A 20179-nucleotide genomic window follows, 5' to 3' on the forward strand; every position below is an offset into this window, starting at 1 on the left:
AGTGGGGACAGGGACAGCCAACCTCACTCACCCCTCACAACACTGGTAATCCTCTTTCAGTTTCACCACCACCACACCCTATCCCAGCATCTGTACTACATGCTTCGCCCCGCCCTACCTTTCACCCCACCACATCCACAGCCTATACCCATACAACCATCAGAAGTCCTGTGGGGTCAAGGGATAGTGATATTGACTGTTCCAAGGGTCTCTCGGTGAGTGTTGTCTATGTATATATATTAATTTTATATGCGTTTTAAAATGAGAGAAAAAGCACGACGATAGCAGTCAATCGCCAATATCTCCACACACGGGGGAAAAAAAAACGCAGATTTTTCTTATCAAACTTAGATTCACACATCCCAACATTCATATTGGTATTCCCTATCGAAGTTGCACTATATTCACATGCCTGTTACAAAACAATAATGGCGGTGGTAATTACAAGAGCAAAATGCAACCAATACTGCTTTCTGTCCTATACACCCTGCTTGACTTCCCAAGGCCACGCTGAGGCTCCACGCGTGACCCACGAGCCTCCTATGGCATGACTTGAGGGAATGCTTCACTCCGCCAGCCAACCTCTGACAGGTCAAACAGCTAATGACAACGCTGGTGGTCAAAATACTAGTATACTGGACATACGCCACGTGCCTGTATAACTTGACACACACACACACACATTTCCGCTAAATATACGCCAATGATTTCTTTTCCTTAAGGTTCCATGGAGAGAGAGAGAAAAAAAAGACTTCATTACATTTATTTTCATTCGTGACATTTAGATGAAAGTTCAGTTCCTGTCTAAGTAACTGTACACTTATTAACTTTGAGACGGTGTTCTTGCCTCAGTCAATGCACGCAGTCAGTAACCTCCGAGATTCCCAAGGTCCTAATCAAGCTTGGTGGTGACAATTTACAAAGGTAGTAATTTTCTGATGTTGCTCCTTTCGTGAGTCAATAATAATACAATGCCGAGAAGCGTACCTGCTACACAATGCTACCAAGCAGACTGAGGAAAAATGAGGCAACGAGCTGGACTCCTTGACTACCCACGATTTAAGAAAGAAACCAGACACACGAGGCAGAGACGCGTAACCGGTAACAATAAAACAAAATATAATAATAATAATAATAATAATAATAATATAATAATAATAATAATAATAATAATAATAATAAAATAAATAAAGCGAGAAATTAACGTATAAGTAGCGAGGAATTTCGTTTCGTGTGTGTGTGTGTGTGTGTGTGTGTGTGTGTGTGTGTGTGTGTGTGTGTGTGTGTGTGTGTGTGTGTGTGTGTGTGTGTGTGTGTGTGTGTGTGTGTGTGTGTGTGTGTGTGTGTGTGTGTGTGTGTGTGTGTGTGTGTGTGTGTGGTGCACACTGAGGGGGAAGTGAAGGCATGGTCTTGCCTCCCCAACACAGCTGCGGGCGGCGGGGCGGCGGAAGCCCTGCTTGGCTGATCATGGATGGAAGGTCACGGCGACAATGTGAGTGAAAAAGAAAATTAACACGTGGCGCCCGACAACTCAAGAAGACAGAAGACAGCGTGCTCACCGTGAGCGGGCAGGCGATTCATGAACTGCAACGAGTGAACTTTGGTCTTCACACCTGCCTGACATACAAACAGAAGTAGAGTAGATGGATGACCCACACTGGATAACTCTTGCTTACACTATGCCATCTTTCATCACCTAACATTCCCTAAATATAGATAAACAAAATATAATATAATAAAAAAAACAAATAAAAACATGTGTCTGTGAAAATCTTCTGCATCCAAAGAATATCAACAATAGTTTGTGAATAGTTCAGCATTTTGAAATAGGTTAGGTTAGGGAAGTAACCTAAGCTCACCTAAGCTAACCCGAGCTAACTTTATCTAACTTTACATATTTCAACCTAACCCGTTCTAAGTGCATCTGAGCTGATTTTTGTCGTATTGGTATGACATCTGCCCAAGCAGATGTCATATAACAAAAGCTTTTAATGTTTTCTGTGGATCGCACAAAGGACAGAAAAACTGCGAAAAAGAAGACATTTATAACGCTGGTGAGACTGCTGGTTTTAGTCGTCCCAAAACAAGTCAGGTGACAGCCAGGTGCTCCTCCCTCTTCACGCTCCCCCACCTTCCCCAGAGTCAAGGGAGTGTCGGAGGAGGTCAGGTGGAGACAGGTGGGCCAACAGGGCGCGGCACGGGCGGGAAGACAAGCCCTCAGTCCCTTTGGTGGACTGGATTATTTCTTCCCCCTCCCTCATTCACACCCCATTAATAAATCTCTCCTATTGCCCATCCCCCTTCTCTCTCTCTCTCTCTCTCTCTCTCTCTCTCTCTCTCTCTCTCTCTCTCTCTCTCTCTCTCTCTCTCTCTCTCTCTCTCTCTCTCTCTCTCTCTCTCTCTTGTTACTGACTTGCTTTTACTCATGTCCTCTCAACCACTACCGCGGGAACACGTGGGAAGCACCTATGGAGTAAGGGCGCGGTGCTGACGGCAACAAGGCCACACACACACACACACACACACACACACACACACACACACACACACACACACACACACACACACACACACACACACACACACACACACACATACACGCACTAAGATGCTCTAAAATGGGTGGTTTTGTATTTTTTTCTTATACTCCAGGAATTAAGGGAAGCGAATTTTTGGAAAGTAACTCATTCACTTCGAAAACATTATGTCAGATTCCAGGCCTCCTTCGCGACTCCCCACCATCTTGCCTATCCATTACCGCCGGGAAATGTAACAATACGCCACGGCAACACATCGTAAGTCGTGCAGCGGAATGCTGTGGAGTTACGCCACTGTAATGTTAGTCACCTTCACTGATGTGTGTGTGTGTGTGTGTGTGTGTGTGTGTGTGTGTGTGTGTGTGTGTTAAAACATGTCTTACCAAGAACTCTTTATGTAAGTCGTGAGAGTGGCAGCCTGGATCGAGGGAGGCACCGAGAGAACAAATCCAAGTTCTACACATAAAATATTACCCAAACAGACCTTATGAGAAAATTAACTGTAAGAGAAGTCTGGAAAATCATGAATTGTTAGCAGAGAGAGAGAGAGAGAGAGAGAGAGAGAGAGAGAGAGAGAGAGAGAGAGAGAGAGAGAGAGAGAGAGAGAGAGAGAGAGAGAGAGAGAGAGAGAGAGAGAGAGAGAGAGAGAGAGAGAGAGAGAGAGAGAGAGAGAGAGAGAGAGAGAGAGAGAGAGAGAGATACGAAAGCGAAAGAACACTTGTCTGAAGAGGTCATGTATATTATGAAACTGAGACGCAGGAGAGGAGGAGGAGGAGGAGAGCAAGAAACAGCGACCTGGTGAAGTATTCTGACTTTTTATTAATTGTTTTTTTGACGTTCTTCTGTTGCCAGGACTACAACCAGAGACAACACACCTTAAACACTGCAATACTGTGCTTATGCTGCTGCTCCTCCTACTGCATAAACTATCTCAACTAAGCATATTGGATAGCAGCTTTATATATATATATATATATATATATATATATATATATATATATATATATATATATATATATATATATATATATATATATAAAGTAAAAAGTAAAAAATAACTCAGAGACAGCACTCCTATGAATTAGCATACGTAAACACGGCTAAAAAGCAGGAACTGGCAGGAGGGCGTCGCCAAGGTCGTCCGTCTGCTGCTGCAAGGTGAGGTGTGTAGGTATGTAGGTAAGTGCGTACGATGTGACAGGAATAAATAGTGTTCCTCTGCTTACGTCTGTGGCATTAATTCCTCCCATACTGATATATACCGCGAGGTGACTGAGTTCCCTGCCGCTTGTGTGATCTCAGAGAACACAAAGAAAAAGAGAGAACCATCACACACAAAACGTATTTTCTATAATAATAATAATAATAATAATAATAATAATAATAATAATAATAATAATAATAAAACACGGTAACGAATATCTATAAGTGTATGGATGCACACCACGGCTTATTTAAAGGTGCCTGCATTACCTGCTGCTCATGTAATGCTTCAAAACTCGAAGAAATAACTTATCAGCAGTATTGTCTTTTGATGTAATGAAATGAAGGAGTAAATAATATACTAATAAATACTTGAAAGTGGATTCACCACATGGTTATCTAAAAAAACATAGAAAATAAAAGCATAGAAAATAAATAACTAAAAAGTCTAAGGAGTAATGGTCGCCTGGCTACACACTGACGGGCAGATAAACTGTCTGGTTCAAAACCCATAAAAACACTTTAATCCTGAATCGTAGAGTACCTTTGATATAAGAAAAGAAAACAGAAGTAAAAATTATATATGTAACTGATCACAGCACATGTCCATTCAAAATAAAAGCTGCACACACTGACATCTGTAAATATTGTGTAACTAACCTTAGAAGTCAACACGATACAATAAAAAAATAAATAAATAAAAAAGTCACGCAGAGAGCAGTAATTTATATATGTAAATACATCTGCAGTAATTCATCACACTTCTGTATAAAGAAATGCAACACTTAAAATAACAGTATAATGAAAATGATGAATGCAAATCACATCCAAACTAATGCAATTGATCCAAAGCATGGTCATCTAAAAAAAAAAATAAATAAAAAAAAATAAATAAAAAAAAATAAATAAAAAAATAAATCAACAACAACAACAGTAACAACAAAATATTGCCAACACCAAATAAAACGCCCCACCGCACGGCAAATCAAGGGGTGACTGAGGCAGCACATCAAAACATCGTCGACAACTGACAAGCATCAAAGGGAAGGACGAAGCCAGAAGCCAGAAGCCACAGCTATCAGAGCCATCACAGGCACGGCGCGGGATAGGGAAGCCGTGGTGGGGAGACCATGAAGCGTGGGATGAATTTTTCGTTACTACTTTCACTTTAATTCCTTTTACCTTGCATAATGAGGCAAAGAGTCACGCGCGAGTTATTTCCAACTTGTGGTGCTGCATTAATTAGATTTGTGTTGATATTTTTATGAGGTTCAGAGAGAGAGAGAGAGAGAGAGAGAGAGAGAGAGAGAGAGAGAGAGAGAGAGAGAGAGAGAGAGAGAGAGAGAGAGAGAGAGAGAGAGAGAGAGAGAGAGAGAGAGAGAGTATGGATTTGTCAAGTGTGTATGAGTCTATCCTGCAAGTAAATTGTATTCTAACACAGTGAAAATAAAAATAAATAAATAAATAAATAAATAAATTAGGACTAAAAATAATGCATGTTCACTCACACCTACTTACAGAACGAAACGCAGACCCAGTACTTGCATCACGTTTTTCGGAGCACAAGGCGAAGAATTGTGAATATGCAATAAAACCTACGGATGCCACTATGTTCATTTGGGGCTCTGATAAAAATTGAGACGTGCAATTGTTGTTGTTCTTGTTGCTGCTGTTATTGTTGTTGTTATTGATGTATATTTCCGACAGCCTAGCATTATAATTTAAATACATTATATGGGGAAGGAGGCAGAGTTAGTGAAGCAGCTGGAGAGTGGTGCAGCGACTCATTGTTGTCTGAGTGTCTTGTTTAGTTGACTCGCGGGAGGAAGGAGGGGGGAGGGAGAGAGAGAGAGACTAAGTCAAGGAGCCAAACAATTATTATAACCTATATTTCTTGTTCGGGCGCCATGAAATATCTTTTTTTTTTTTTTTTTTTTTTTGTGTGTGTGTGTGTGTGTGTGTGTGTAAACAGAGTACTCACCCTCCTCTGCAGTGGGCGTGGGGGCCTCGTGGGGATTGAAGGCCTGGTCGTTGTTTCCTGCAGCGGGGATACCTTCGTCGGAGTCGGAGTCGCGGGCGGACAGTTGAGGTGCCTCGCTGCCTTCCATGGGCTCCTCCTGCTTCTGCGGGGAGCGTAAGAGAAAACACTTGTAGGCACGACATTGGGATTTACATACGTGGCAAGGTTAATGTTGGTATTTTTTAGTAACGACCGAAACTTATGATTTATTTTTTTTCCATTTGTTATTTTTTTCTTTGAGACCAGATACAAACATATACTGAATGTGTGTGTGTGTGTGTGTGTGTGTGTGTGTGTGTGTGTGTGTGTGTGTGTGTGTGTGTGTGTGTGTGTGTGTGTGTGTATGTGTGTGTGTGTGTGTGTGACCGTGCGTGCGTGTGAATCGTTAACTCCCGTCTAAGGGCACTCTTAACAACAGCGTGGGGCAACCAGACACACACCAGGAGCACAACATATGGCTGAGTGACTCATAAATGACCATTAACGCCTTATAAGGAGACGAACGCCTCTATGGACCTGACGGCCTTGTATGGGAGGACCAGTGCATTACTTGCTTTCACCGACCCTCCACTGCAGACAAGCACCAACCTAGTACAGTTACATGGACCGGACAGACTAGTTGTTTATTCCACCCACACACTCTCAGGATTACTTTTCCAACACATACAGGGATGAAAGATGGAAAAAAAAATAAATAAAGTGTACAGCTTCCACCTTTACGTGTTTCCTCTCAGTCACATAGAAGAAATGGAGTACAATAACGTGTTTTCTTTTATGTAGGAGGGACACCGGCCAAGGGTAACAAAAATTCAATATACCGGTCCCCAAATAATGTCCAAAACAGTAGTCAAAAACACATGTTACAGTCACATTCATATACAACTTGACGGAGTGCCAGTAAAACTTTCTCTACTTGTTCTGAAGGGCAATGAAAGCTTACAATCTCATCAGTGTCACGGATGATTACTAAACCCATAGGTATTTTTCTTCCCAAACGGACCTATAGCGTCTAGGAAGTTTCTATGCATTGATTATGAGGGATTTTCGGTCTCTGGTTGAGCATAATATATATGTATTTTTTTTTGTGGAAGTTTACATTGTGTAAGATGAGTCACAGGGATCACGTGATGAGTTACAGAAACCTACTTGAATGACGAAAAATGAGACGATACCAAGTAAACAAACTGCGCACAAGATATGTTTTCTGATAATAATAATACAAAAAAATAATATCGCTCCATGTTTAAATAATGAATAAGAAAAAAAAAAGATAAAGTTTGTGTTAAAAGCTTTACTGAACACTGCGAGCTATGTCACTCCACTATACTATTTCCTCCTCCTCCTCCTCCTCCTCCTCTCTCCAGGGAACCGTTGGGTCTTCAATTATTTCCGCGCCCACTCAGCACACCTCATCCACAACACCTTTGATTGCCAGGTGAATACACATGGGTCGGGACTACACCTGTGTGTGTGTGTGTGTGTGTGTGTGTGTGTGTGTGTGTGTGTGTGTGTGTGTGTGTGTGTGTGTGTGTGTGTGTGTGTGTGTGTGTGTGTGTGTGTGTGTGTGTGTGTGTGTGTGTGTCAAGGGGAAGGTCACAGGTTGGTGTGCGTGTGCTTCTGCTCTTCCTCACCAGCTAATAACAATTTTTGGGAACTCTTAAATATCCTGCCATGCTTGTGTGCCCGTGTGCTTGCTTGCCCGCTCGCTCGCTTCACACACACACACACACACACACACACACACACACACACACACACACACACCACACACACACAAAATGTTTAAGTGTGTGGTGGTTGGTCAGTCAGTCAATCTCTCTCTCTCTCTCTCTCTCTCTCTCTCTCTCTCTCTCTCTCTCTCTCTCTCTCTCTCTCTCTCTCTCTCTCTCTCTCTCTCTCACCTGGAGGTGCTGGGAGGCGGGCGTGGCGGCATCCTCGGCATCCATTTTGAAGGGAGTCTCCCCGTCGAATGGGTTGTAGAGCGGTGGTTCGGCGTTGTTGTAGTCGAACTGGTTGACGGGGGGGCGAGAAGATGGCGTTGATCGAAGACGGCGTTGAGTCCTTGCATAGCACTGCCTCCGGGACGGGCTCGGGCACCTGGGAGTGGACCCGCTGATTAGTTACCGCCACCAGCCACGCTACAGGCAGGAGGTTACTGATCTATACCCAAACTGTGCTAAGGTTATTACTTGATTCCACAACGGTACTAATACGGGCATGTGTCAGGTCGTGTTAACTCCCAACACGTGATTCTGATGTCCTGCCTAACTTTACTTTCATTGTATGTCAAGGACGACACAACAGATGGGACTGCAATACTGTTTATGTATACTGAAGGGGGACTTTACGTACAACAAAGGGGGAGTTTTGGGCGTTGTGGTGTCGGGGGGGAGGTGTGGCGAATCGAAGCTACCTGCAGGCTGTTGTGAGAGGGCGAGGGTGTGGCGAGCAGGACACTCTTCCTCCAAGTATTAGCAAAACACTAAGCGGTAAAATCCATTCACTACACTATCGTCAAGCTTGGAAGACAAAACATGAAAATTCTACATCGAGGGATAAGTTTTGCAGGTTGTGGAAGCGCCTTCAGCCACCTGAGACCAGTTGAGGGGGAGGGGAATGTGATAGGGTTTATGAACCATCCAAGGCAAGCATTTAGGTAAGAGCGGCACAGTCTGTACCTGCTGAGCCAATCTGCGGCGACCACGCAAAGGCCGCCAATACACAAACTTTGGTGAACCCAGAATCATAAGAGGGTGGCAGGGGAAGGACCCCGCCGCAGGTCGAAGGAAGCGCCCTGGAACATCGTCCAGTTAATTTAGTGAAGAGCCTTGGCTCAACCCTCCCCAGGGCGGCGACAGGGGCGAGGGTGGATGACATGTAAAGGACTAAAGTTAATGTTGCCAAACAAGGCTACAGCAACAGGAAGAACACCTCCCGTGTAGGGCAAGAAAGTGGTCAGCTGGTAGGAAATGGTCACCTCAATGGGGGGGTAATCCAGCAAGTGAGGAAAGGAGGGGCGGGGAAGGGCATGGAATATGTAAGTGAACTGAATTTCATGTTGCGACTCAAGTTGATGGGTCATGGTACTTAAATGTGACAAGGAAATGTAGTCTTCCTTTAATTAGGGATATTAATATTGCACAGTTATTTACGCGGTGTGCAGGAGATGCCTGCATTGAGGATGGTGCACACATAACAGTAAAAAAGGCAACATTACACATATAATATACATCCTATTATTACAAATGTAACAATGAAATTATTTTCCTCAGCGTACGAGTATAAATACTTTAATATGACAAAACGTGATTTTACAGTCAACCTGTGCATCATACAAAGATTAAAAAGGTTTCAGGATACAACAAGAGAGCTGGAGGGACTAAGGTCACATATTAATACTGAACTATTAATGCAGGTCTTGGAATACTGAAGGAGTGTGTAATGATGGCGTGTGAAGACCTGGTGATGCTCCGCTGACTGATAACTACAAACCCGGTATATCTGGAATTACTGGTAGCTGGCTAACACATTCCTAAGCCTCTAGTTGGCCAGAAGGAGATATATGGCCGTTTGTAGCCGTTGTGAGTCGCTCCGGTGACCAGGTGTGCGGCACTCACCTGGCCCAGGGCGATGCGCTGTGCCTCCTCCTCCATGATGGTGGACACGGGTCTTAGGAACACTACTACAGCAGTGATGTTGTCGTCAGAGCCACTGTTGCGCGCTGCTTCCACCAAGCACCGGCCTACACCATCAGTTTCGCCTGAAACAAAAAACAAAACTTGGGTCAAAAAACTGTTTCACAAGTAACACAGGAAATTACACATTACTGTGGCGCCAAACAAAAAATGCAGGGAATGTTGCTGAAGGTGACACTGATTCTGATGTAGGGGTTATGTGAAGATACGATGGCTGATCTTTACTAGACGTGCTGTAAATGCCATTGTAAACTAGCCAAACTATATGGAGGGAAAAAAAAAAGGAGAAATAAACTAATCCATGAACGGTGCCTGCTGTACGGCGAAGGTGGTGAGAAATTAACAGTTTCCCGGAAGTGATGGTGGCAATTCAACACTCTCTCTCTCTCTCTCTCTCTCTCTCTCTCTCTCTCTCTCTCTCTCTCTCTCTCTCTCTCTCTCTCTCTCTCTCTCTCAGTGCCAACTCTTTTGCTACACTTCGACACATCAACGTATAAGATGAACTTTCAGCCAGCCAACAATAACTACAATAGAGGAGGCAAACAAGTAATAGGGTAGCGTATGGATATCCGGCCTGGGGCAACTTAATCCAGCTTTGATGTATAAGAGCCCGCCGCGCTGAGGCTCATACGTGTGGGGAGCTTCAACCTCGAGGCGCAGCGTCAATGAATGGCCGGAAGAAAAACGGTGTAATCAACAGGATCGAGACAATAAATTCTACTGTGAGGATGAGCCTGGAGCACATCATACCTTCAGTATTACGAGCTTCCATTTACAAATCAAAATTTATAACTATAATTCGTAATTCATAACGTGCAGTTCATCTCGTCACAATTTTCTGACATTTCTTGCTAAAATTTAAATCCATTGAGTTATTGATCATACTAAGTGAGCGGTGATTTGTCACACGCCACCTGTCATCCTTCTTCATCATGGGCACGACGTTCACTCATCTCCACACCCCTGGTCTCACTACCACTCCACCAGTGGGAAAACATTGGGCGTTTCTGCAGCAGAATTCCTTCTGTTCATCACTCGTATCCTCTAATTATTTCTGCTTTGCTGACAATATCAATGCCTCCATTGACAGTGTCGAGGAACAGAAGGAAAATGACGCCTTGTGCTCACTTCTCTACCCTTTCTTGCCTTGCCCTGCACTGCGTCGTGATGTGTGGCCTGGGAGTAACTGTTCTAAGGTGACACTCTCCCCTGGCACCAAGTAACACACAATTCTACGACCTTCCTGATAATGCACATCTCACCATAAGCGCCTTTTATTTTATTTTTTTTTAGCACTGCAGTGTACAGGGCACACAATGGAGATACCGCTTTCTAAAACCATCTACAATATATCAAATATTCTGAAGAGTCAAGTAGCATTCCGGTAGTAATGTATGGAATTAACATAAATGCAACGCACTTGAGTCCTCTAAGATTTGCAGACCATCTTAAACACACACACATACACACACTTGTTCCATATCCGTGTTATGCAGCACGTCATAAATACTAAGCATATGCGTTATGGATTTTGCAACTTCTTCTAGAAAGGTAAAGCTTCCAGCGGGGCTTCATTACTGTTCCGCGCTGGCCGACACCACTGCGGCACGTTAGCGGCGGTGACACTTGGCGGCAGATACAGGCAAGAATAAATACGTGCTTGTCTACCTGTCATTCATTCATTCAGTCAGTCAGTTAGTTAGCTATTTGGTCAGTCAGTCAGTCAGCCAGCCAGTCAGTCAGTCAGTCAGTCAATCAGTGAGTGAGTGAGTGAGTGAGTGAGTCAGTGAGTCAATCAGTCAGTCAGTGAGTCAGTCAGCCAGTCAGTCAGTCAGTCAGTCAGTCAGTCAGTCAGTCAGTCAGTCAGTCAGTCTCTCTCTCTCTCTCTCTCTCTCTCTCTCTCTCTCTCTCTCTCTCTCTCTCTCTCTCTCTCTCTCTCTCTCTCTCTCTCTCTCTCTCTCTCTCTCCCAGCAGGAGTAGGCTAGATATACAGTTAATTCATCTTGTCGTAAGCACCAATTATGATTTCGACACTGAGTAAGTTAATGCATCCCTTGCATGCTGAGAGAATCTCCAGCATATTGACATTCAGTCTTGTTCTGAGGTTCAGGAATGTAACCTGGCATTGCAAGGCGCACACAGAACTGCCCAGAAGAGTAGGGCATATCATGAGAGCTGTCATGAGGCGGTGGAGGCTGGACATGCCAAGACTCGTGCAAACAGTTCGGCCACGAGACCCGATGCTCTTGAAGGAAGAAAATATCGTACGTCACCCCGCCCTGAGCCGAAAGAAAGAAAGAAAAGAAAAGAAAAGAAAAGAAAAGAAAAAAAAAAAAACATTGGAGGGAACAGCCAGCGGCATGTAAGAGCCAGAATGGAGATGGGTGTGGCGCAACTGTCCCCAGCAGGATCTCTCAGCCCGCCTCGCTCGGCCCCGCTCAGCCCTGTCCTGTAGTCCCATCACCCGCACCAAACATTTACTCGTTCACATTTTACGAACCATAATTTTCAATACAGTGTCACCTCCTGTAACGCCAGCATCCTACAGGGCATCGCCTTCATCCCTTGGAAGCTGCGTGCACGACGGACAAGACTCGAGTGTCACACAAAGTTTTTCGTGTTCAGGTTGTTGATGTAAACTGAGAACTCCGTGAAAATAACCTTTAGTACAGCGAGGCTTTCCACAGCAGAGGGAGCAGCGGGGAGCAGAAGGCACTGTACGTAGATCTCCAGGACAACCACACACTACCAACACAAGGAGGCGAACAACGCCGGCGCCTTCAGTGGCGGGTGTGGGCCACGAATGCACATCTCTCCGGTGCTTGCCTCCCCCCGCCCCCGCCGGCTGTGCTTTCTCTCTCAGCCCGCCTGGCAACCCCAACGGTCTTCAGAGCTGTGAAGTTTTCTAATTCTTTCGCCCAGCTTTGAACGAATGTACTTATATCATATACTCTATAATTAAACACGGGCTGGACGCCCTTGTCGCTCTGGCGCTGAATGATGGTCTGCTTAGCCCATAGAGCATTCTGGATGGTGAGGGAAACGCATCTAGTCCGACCTTCGCGCTGATGTGGCGGTGAGCGGGTCATGTGGTCTCAACATCCGCCCAGGGCGACGCCAAGAGCTGCCGGCCTCCGCTACCGCTCCTCCTTCGCCAACACACAATCTCACTCTAATGTGGCCTGTGTCCTTACCACGCACCACCCAGGACGATGTTTTCCAGTGTTATGAGCCTGCACAACGGTGGGTCCAGGAGGCGGAGGATCAGCGGGCCGGGAACTGCCGGGTGGGTCATAACGCGTGGCGAAGAAAGTGAGTCATCCAAGGCAGCGAGTTGCCAGCAACACATAAGCTTCTGCAACACCTGCCTCCCTTCTCCTCGCCCCCTACCCTCGCGTCCTACCACTCCCACACACCGCTCCTTCACAGGTGATGGCGCCACGTGAGTACCGCAGGCACAGGTATACCTATGGTCGACCAGTGTTATGTCAACTGCCAGGTGTGAACAGACGGCACGAACTCTTCTCTTCAAGCTCTTCACATACACTGCACGTAAATTTACACACGCCTTTCTCCGTCACTTGTTTTAACATTCAACGGTATAAAATTTTCATTATTTTCTTCGCCACAACGACACCGCAAAGCCATCAACAACAGGTAAACCGCCACGTAAGCACGCGACACTTGAAGATGTCATCACCACTTTATTGCCGCTTCTTTCCTCAATGTTGTGGTATATACATGACCAGGACAAACAGACAGACAAACTCATGCACGCAAAAACTCACATGTGCAAAAATACTCCACGCATGGCTAACGAGCTAACAAGGTGCGAGCAACACTAATGTCTGGTGACGTAACGATGCATCTCCGTCTCGACGCAACCATAAACATATGAACACAGTACACATTAATTAATTTTTCCGCAACAAGGGGCGTGTCTGCACCGCCTGGAATTGACAACTCTCACTGTAATACCATGGAAAAGTTAAATTACATGTTCTATTATCGTTCTTAAGGTTAATCAGTTATGTTTATCTACGGAGCACACACACACACACACACACACACACACACACACACACACACACACACACACACACACACACACACACACACACTGTCATGGCGCTCGAACAAGAAATATGGGTTATAATAATTGTCTGGCTCCTCGACCCAACCTCCGTCCCTCCTCCCCCGCGGGTCAACAAAACAAGACACTCAGACAACAATGTGTCGCTGCAGCACTCACCAGCTGCTTCACCATCTCGGCCCCTTCCCCCACCCATCCCTCCTGCCCTCGCATCACCATCACTCACCCTTTAGTAGGCCACCGAGCACCCGCCCGCCTCCTTCACCGCCCAAGCGATTAGTGAAGCTGGTCCTAGGCGCAGAATGTCTTCATCCCGTCCTCCATCAAGCTTAATAATAAGGGTGGATGAAGACGTCTGCCATCCCTACAAGGAATCCCGCCAATACCGAGCCTTGCAACAAATATTTAGGATTACAGGAAAACTAATTCACGAGATCACTCTACATATTTGAAATCTGTTATAAAATGACACGAAATATAAGATTCATAGAAAATACATCCAAACAGAGATGGCATGAGGGGTCAGCGTACACCGCAGCGAGAGAGAAGCCGGCGGGGAGGATGGCAGCTGGGAGGGGCGGGTGAGTCATCACCCGACGAACCACTACAAGTGTACCCCCTTAGATGCCCTTCCCTCCTGCCCCTCTGCACCCTTCATGCACTATCGGCCCACTCCTTGAGCGCCTTAACACCCCTCCAGTAACAATGCACCCACTCCAGCAGGTCCTCTCGCTGGATCCACCAACTTGTCTCCAATACAGAGGCAGCTCCCTCACCCCCACTGACACTCACAACCTGCTGCTGCATCGCGGGTCTCAGCTACACTTTCATCGCTAGAGATTGAATAGGCGATGTTTCCTGCCTCTCTTATCCTGACCACCAGCACCCAGGATGACCCATGCAATGTGACCCGCACGCAGCTGCCGTCCCGCCTTTTGTCGCGACGCATTACTCAGGTTTATAATACGTTTCCTTCGAAATTACATGTCGCTTGCAACCAAAAATAGGAAATGCTGTTTTTAACGCGAGGTTTTGCAGAGTTTCCACGGTTGATTTCTGTTTCAGCTTACGTAATTATAATACCAAAATGTCAAGGTTTGGGGAAACATTTCAATAATTCAGTGCAACTTATATTGTTATCGTCTACTGCACATAAGAACATAAGAACATAAGAGTGTTAAGGAAGCCACAAGAAGCGGGTAAACATACTGTCTGTATACGAGGCAGTACCTATAGAAACGATGTTGTCTTCAGCGTCTGACACTTGGTAATGGCCTCGTCTTCGGGCTCGGCTCTTACAGCCAAAAGTTGGTTCATGTCAGTCCCGTGTTGGCATTACTCGCAATTCATCAACCGAGACACGAACAAGAATCTGAAACCGCACGAGGAAAGCACAACACTTTTTCTTGTTTTTCTTACTTCATTTTTTTTTTTTTTAAGAACAAATTTTTCTCAGCAGGAGTCCAGCTTGCCGCCTGTGACAGTGATTTGAGGCCATTGTGTGGATGTGTTGTGTGTGAGTGTTGGGGGGAGGGGAGGAAGGGGCACTCAAGGGGTTTGCTGAGAAACTTGTCACGTGCGTGCGTGCGTAAGTGCGTGTTGTGTGTGTGTGTGTTGTGGTGTGTGTGTGTGTGTGTGTGTGTGTGTGTGTGTGTGTGTGTGTGTGTGTGTGTGTGTGTGTGTGTGTGTGTGTGTGAGAGAGAGAGCGAGAGAGAGAGAGAGAGAGAGAGAGAGAGAGAGAGAGAGAGAGAGAGAGAGAGAGAGAGAGAGAGAGAGAGAGAGAGAGAGAGAGAGAGAGAGAGAGAGAGAGAGAGAGAGAGAGAGAGAGAGAGAGAGAGAGACCGTCAGAAATGCTCGTTCATGTGTTTAGCTTTAAGAAATTCTTTTGACTGTCCCAACATAACCCACCGATCCACACACACACACACACACACACACACACACACACACACACACACACACACACACACACACACACACACAAACAGACAGACAGACAGACAAACAAACAAGTCTTCATTTACATACATATCCAATTAACCTGACCCCCCCAGAGAAAAGAAAAAAAAAAAAAAAAAAAAAAAAAGGAAAAGAAAGAAATCCGGCTTAGCACCATTATGACCTTGTTGGTGTATCGGCGGCGCGACGAGTCATGATGTTTATTCTGAAATCCTTCCGATATGGCAGCTTTGGTGGATCACTCAGCAGCTCAAGTTGAAGCGCAGTGATGGTTGTTGAAGCAATCGATGCCTGTGAGTGCGGCCTCCCTTCGGCACCGTCCCTCCTTATTAATGGTGACTGTGTGCAAGACTGAACAGGGCATAAAATGGTGGGCGGCAGTTCCCGGTGATGCAAGATGCGCTTTTCCTTGTAGGGGTTGTGTGGGGTCTAAGACGAGCCGTAAGGAGTCTCCCACATCGGGCTGCCTTACAAGGTGAGGCGCCCGCCCGCCCGCCCTGGCGTCTCCTGTGAGCTATGGCACAGCCTCCAATGATGCCGCCTTAGATTATGGTCGTTTCAGTCAAGAAGCTCTCCCTGAAGTAAGGCGACTGACTCCGTTGCGGGTAAGAAGGGCACACGCGGGACAGTCGCCATTAGTCCCCTTGCGGGGATCCCCAAAGCTGACGTGGAGATAATCGGCGGGTCACTTCATAACCCACCATCTTTACCTGGCCGAACCTTCCCCCGGACGCTTGTATTGGAAACCTGAGTCATGTGATCGAATAAAACTTTCCTCGTCGCATAAAAAGGTTCCGATCAAGTGAAGGTGACTTGAGCGATACTTTCTCTGACCTTTCAAAGTGTTGTGCCAAAATAATGTTGATTTTTATGTTGGTGTGTTGAGCGCGAGTGTGGATGGCGGTCCAGGTAAGCCCCGAGGCCGCCCCGCCTTCAGACACACTGGAGCCAAATGTGAAAGGCGGGAGAACAGGTGGCGAGGTACAGGGAGAAGGGATGAGACAAGACGGGGAGCCAAGACAGGGTGAGGGGTGAGACAAGACGAGGGGTGAGGCAAGACGGAGAGCCGAGATAGGGTGAGGAGTGAGATAGGACGAGAGGTGAGATAAGACGTGGGGTGAGACAAGACTGTCTGGGGTGAGACAAGACGGGGGAGCTATGATAGGGTGAGGGATGACAGAATGAGGGGTGAGGCTAGACGAGGAATGAGACAAAGCGAGGGGTGAGACAAGGCAAGGGGTGAGACAAGATGAGGAGTGAGACAAGACGAGGAGTGAAACAAGGCGAGGAGTGAGACAAGGCGAGGAATGAGACAAAACAATGGCAGGGTTGAGGCAGGGCGCAGGGTGAGACAGAAAAATGGGCAGGAGAGGAGGAGCCTCGAGTAATTTCAATGTAAATATCGCTTGAGAAACAAACATTCACAGCATAAACAACTTTCCACATGGCTCACGGTAAAGCGAGTGGGTGTTCACTTGAGTGTGCCACGACTTTAATAGGTATGTTCATCTGTCTGTCTTTGTCTCTGTTTGTTAGTTTGACTCTCTGTTTGTCAGTCTTTGTCGTCACTGACTGTTTTCCGCCTGCTTATCTGCGTAAATACCTCAATATTTCACTCATGCCCAAACATTTTCAAGAATTTTATCCCATCTTGAAGAACGTTGCAATCTACTGATGCAATGTAATGTACGGTAAACGAAGACTCACTTATTCACTGATGTCTTTAAAAACCACAACTGCTCCACCAACACGTGTGACGGATCACCGGCGAAACACAAGTCACTCGGATCAATGTGCTGTGGTTTTCGTCAAGAAGGCCGGAAGGTGAAGCATCAGTCTGGTGGGTACAACAATAAGAAAGTTCCGTGTAGGGATGGGAGAGACAAAGGTTATGTATATGCATTACACAATGACTGTCATGTGTAAGATTACGAACTGTTTGCAGTTTCCCTAATGTTCTTATGTAATAATATCTGCATATGTAGGAGTGAAAGACATAGAGACGAACCTAATGGCGTGAGTGTTAATGTGAATAGTGATCGGGAAACAAACGTGGATTCCTCTTCAGCACAGGAGCCACCTTCCTCGGTGCGCGCCGCCCCCCTAGGTACACAGCCGCCGCCTCGCCACGCACCACCAGCCAAGGCAGCAGCTGGGGTCTCGTTAGAATACGTTGGCACTAAACAGCCGCGTCGTGCAGGTCGTTTTAAGCCGCATAAACATATTCATGGGTTGGCGAGCGAGAAACTTCAAATCCTCCTGGGTGGCAGATGCACATTACACCTCTGCCTCCTCAGCACGTGAGCATTTCTTCCTTATTCTTATCTTTCTTAACTGTTTTGTCCGATGTTTCGCTTTCATGAAACGTAGGAACAAGATGAGTACTCGAAAATACTAACTTAACCTAATCGAACGTATACCGTAATACAGAGCAATTTTTTCTTCATTCTTCTTTAGTTTCCTATTCCAATTTAGGTGATATTTTCCTCTATTTTTCCTTGAACATTGTCTATGTATATATTTTTTTCCTGTGATATTCATGCATGAGAGAGAGAGAGAGAGAGAGAGAGAGAGAGAGAGAGAGAGAGAGAGAAGAGAGAGAGAGAGAGAGAGAGAGAGAGAGAGAGAGAGAGAGAGAGAGAGAGAGAGAGAGAGAGAGAGAGAGAGAGGAGAGAGCCAGAGCCAGTGGACGAGTAGGGTGAGCAGCAGAGGACAAAACCCGGCAACACAGCAACACAGCATCACAATCATCAGGGCTGATTTATACACACGCGCGCCACGGCTCCTATGTACACGAAATTTGATGGGCTATACACGTCCTCATTCGGAATCAGCTAATCAAGTCCACCAGTTTGTGACAAAATAATAACAATAAAAAAAAAAGAACGTGCCGCTGCCCCCGTGTGCTCATTGTAACCCAGGAAAGTTTATGTAGAATGGACGTGTCTGGTAGAGGAGCAGGGAGGGGCAGAGAGGGGGGCGCTGGGAGGGAGGTGGAAAGGCAGAGGGAGGAGAGGGAAGGTGAGGGACAAGCGGTTGTGGCAATAAACTACTACGGCTCCTGCGGGTGTTTGAACTGGTTTGTGTGTGTGTGTGTGTGTGTGTGTGTGTGTGTGTGTGTGTGTGTGTGTGTGTGTGTGTGTGTGTGTGAGTGTCTCTCTCTCTCTCTCTCTCTCTCTCTCTCTCTCTCTCTCTCTCTCTCATCTCACTCTCTCTCTCTCTCATTTTCAAACACACATACACACACACACACACACACACACACACACACACACAATTACACCCCTACAAACAGTGTTAATGCAAGAACGATCATTCATAGAGGTTATCGACGTGGCAAACACATGGGAATGGCAGGCATGGACAAGAATAATGGGCTATAGCCGATATCACTTCCCCATGTAACGCTCATTTTCCTGTGGACAAGGGATGAGGGTCATTGTTATTGAAATCTTCCGTGTTTTTTTTTTTTGTCCCATCGGTGTCACGGGATGTGTCACACAACCTTATCGCCTTCACCACTCCACGATTAGTTACCGTGACTCACAGCTCGGGTCTCGCCATGACGAAAATTATGAGTCAGTGCTTCGCCTCGGCCCAAATGCATGTCTTATGTGAGGTGAAAAGCTCCCATTGCTGTCACAAGACCATCAAATTTCATCAATGGCAATAACCTCTAAACAAGATAAAAATCCGCCTAATCCCAAAATCAACGATAGACGAGTCGGCTGTGAGTCTCGCGCCTACCTGCTGTTGGGCAGCCGCCCCGCGGCCCCACCATGGTCACTCCGCAGGCCGTAAACTCTTGCTACCATAAAGACAAAATCAAACATAATTTCAGCCGGCCGGTGCAGCGCAGTCACCCGGCGCAGCAGCTTTCCTAAGAGGTGAGTCATGGGCGGGCGGCGGCTGCCCCGAGGAGAGGCACTCCACTCTTACCTCACCCACCCCGCGCTGAGGCTGACCCCCATTTGTAGTGCTTCACTTGTTTTTTCTAATCTCTCTCTCTCTCTCTCTCTCTCTCTCTCTCTCTCTCTCTCTCTCTCTCTCTCTCTCTCTCTCTCACCACTGAATTTTCTTAGAGGAGGATGTAATTTTCATGGTTCCTTTACCAAACCCTGGCCGAACACATGTTTCATTCCCTGTTACGTCACTGATTTCGGCAGCATGCGAACAGAACCCAATAAAATGTCACCACGCTATAATCTTAATATTTCAAGTTCTAGCTCACAAGTGGAAACTTGCTGCTCGCTTCCTGGCAGCCTCCTCGCTGGTAGCTGCCCAGCGCTGCCCCAGCAACGCGAACCTGGACTCACTGTGGTTGCCGCGGTGCTCTCTCCTCCCGCCGCCTCCATGAGGTCACAGAGGCCCTTGTCTAGCCAGTATATACGTGGTATGTACATGGTGTAGGAAGCTGCAGCTCGTTATGTACACAGGCTCGTGTTTATACAGAAACTCCTTAATGGAAGCGTGATGTAATGGTCGGAAGGGAGGTGATGTGAAGCCATTACATGTGAATAAAGGAGCGGCCCTTGTGGCGAAGGGCGTGAGAGAGTGCCACGTCAGTGAGGCACATCACACTTCCTCCATCCCTTCATCCACGCGATGTTTGCTGGCGGTGCTGTGTCTGGCTGGATGCCACAGAAATGCTGCACAAGATGAGGTAGTAGTA

At 46.3% G+C, this 20179-nt stretch overlaps 1 protein-coding gene across 11 annotated transcripts in view; it reads right to left on the reverse strand.

Moving 5' to 3' along the window:
- LOC135107509 (cell surface glycoprotein 1-like) overlaps window positions 1-20179 on the reverse strand; it is a 197507-nt gene that overhangs the window by 14112 nt on the left and 163216 nt on the right. For 8 of the 11 annotated variants that reach the window (XR_010271798.1, XM_064017461.1, XM_064017462.1 and 5 more), the window contains 3 exons: window positions 9378-9520; window positions 7662-7857; window positions 5722-5863 (listed from right to left, as the gene is read on the reverse strand). Coding sequence is in view for 10 of the 11 variants with exons in the window: in XM_064017461.1 (XP_063873531.1) it covers window positions 5722-5863; window positions 7662-7706 (187 nt within the window). In the remaining variant the exon portion in view is untranslated. Of the gene's footprint in view, window positions 1-5721; window positions 5864-7661; window positions 7858-9377; window positions 9521-12116; window positions 12267-12649; window positions 12680-13774; window positions 13878-20179 lie in introns of those variants that run through there. The other 3 variants (XM_064017470.1, XM_064017469.1, XM_064017467.1) reach the window with 3 other exon arrangements.

This window comes from Scylla paramamosain, chromosome 15, assembly GCF_035594125.1.
Source record: "Scylla paramamosain isolate STU-SP2022 chromosome 15, ASM3559412v1, whole genome shotgun sequence".
NCBI lineage: Eukaryota > Metazoa > Arthropoda > Malacostraca > Decapoda > Portunidae > Scylla > Scylla paramamosain.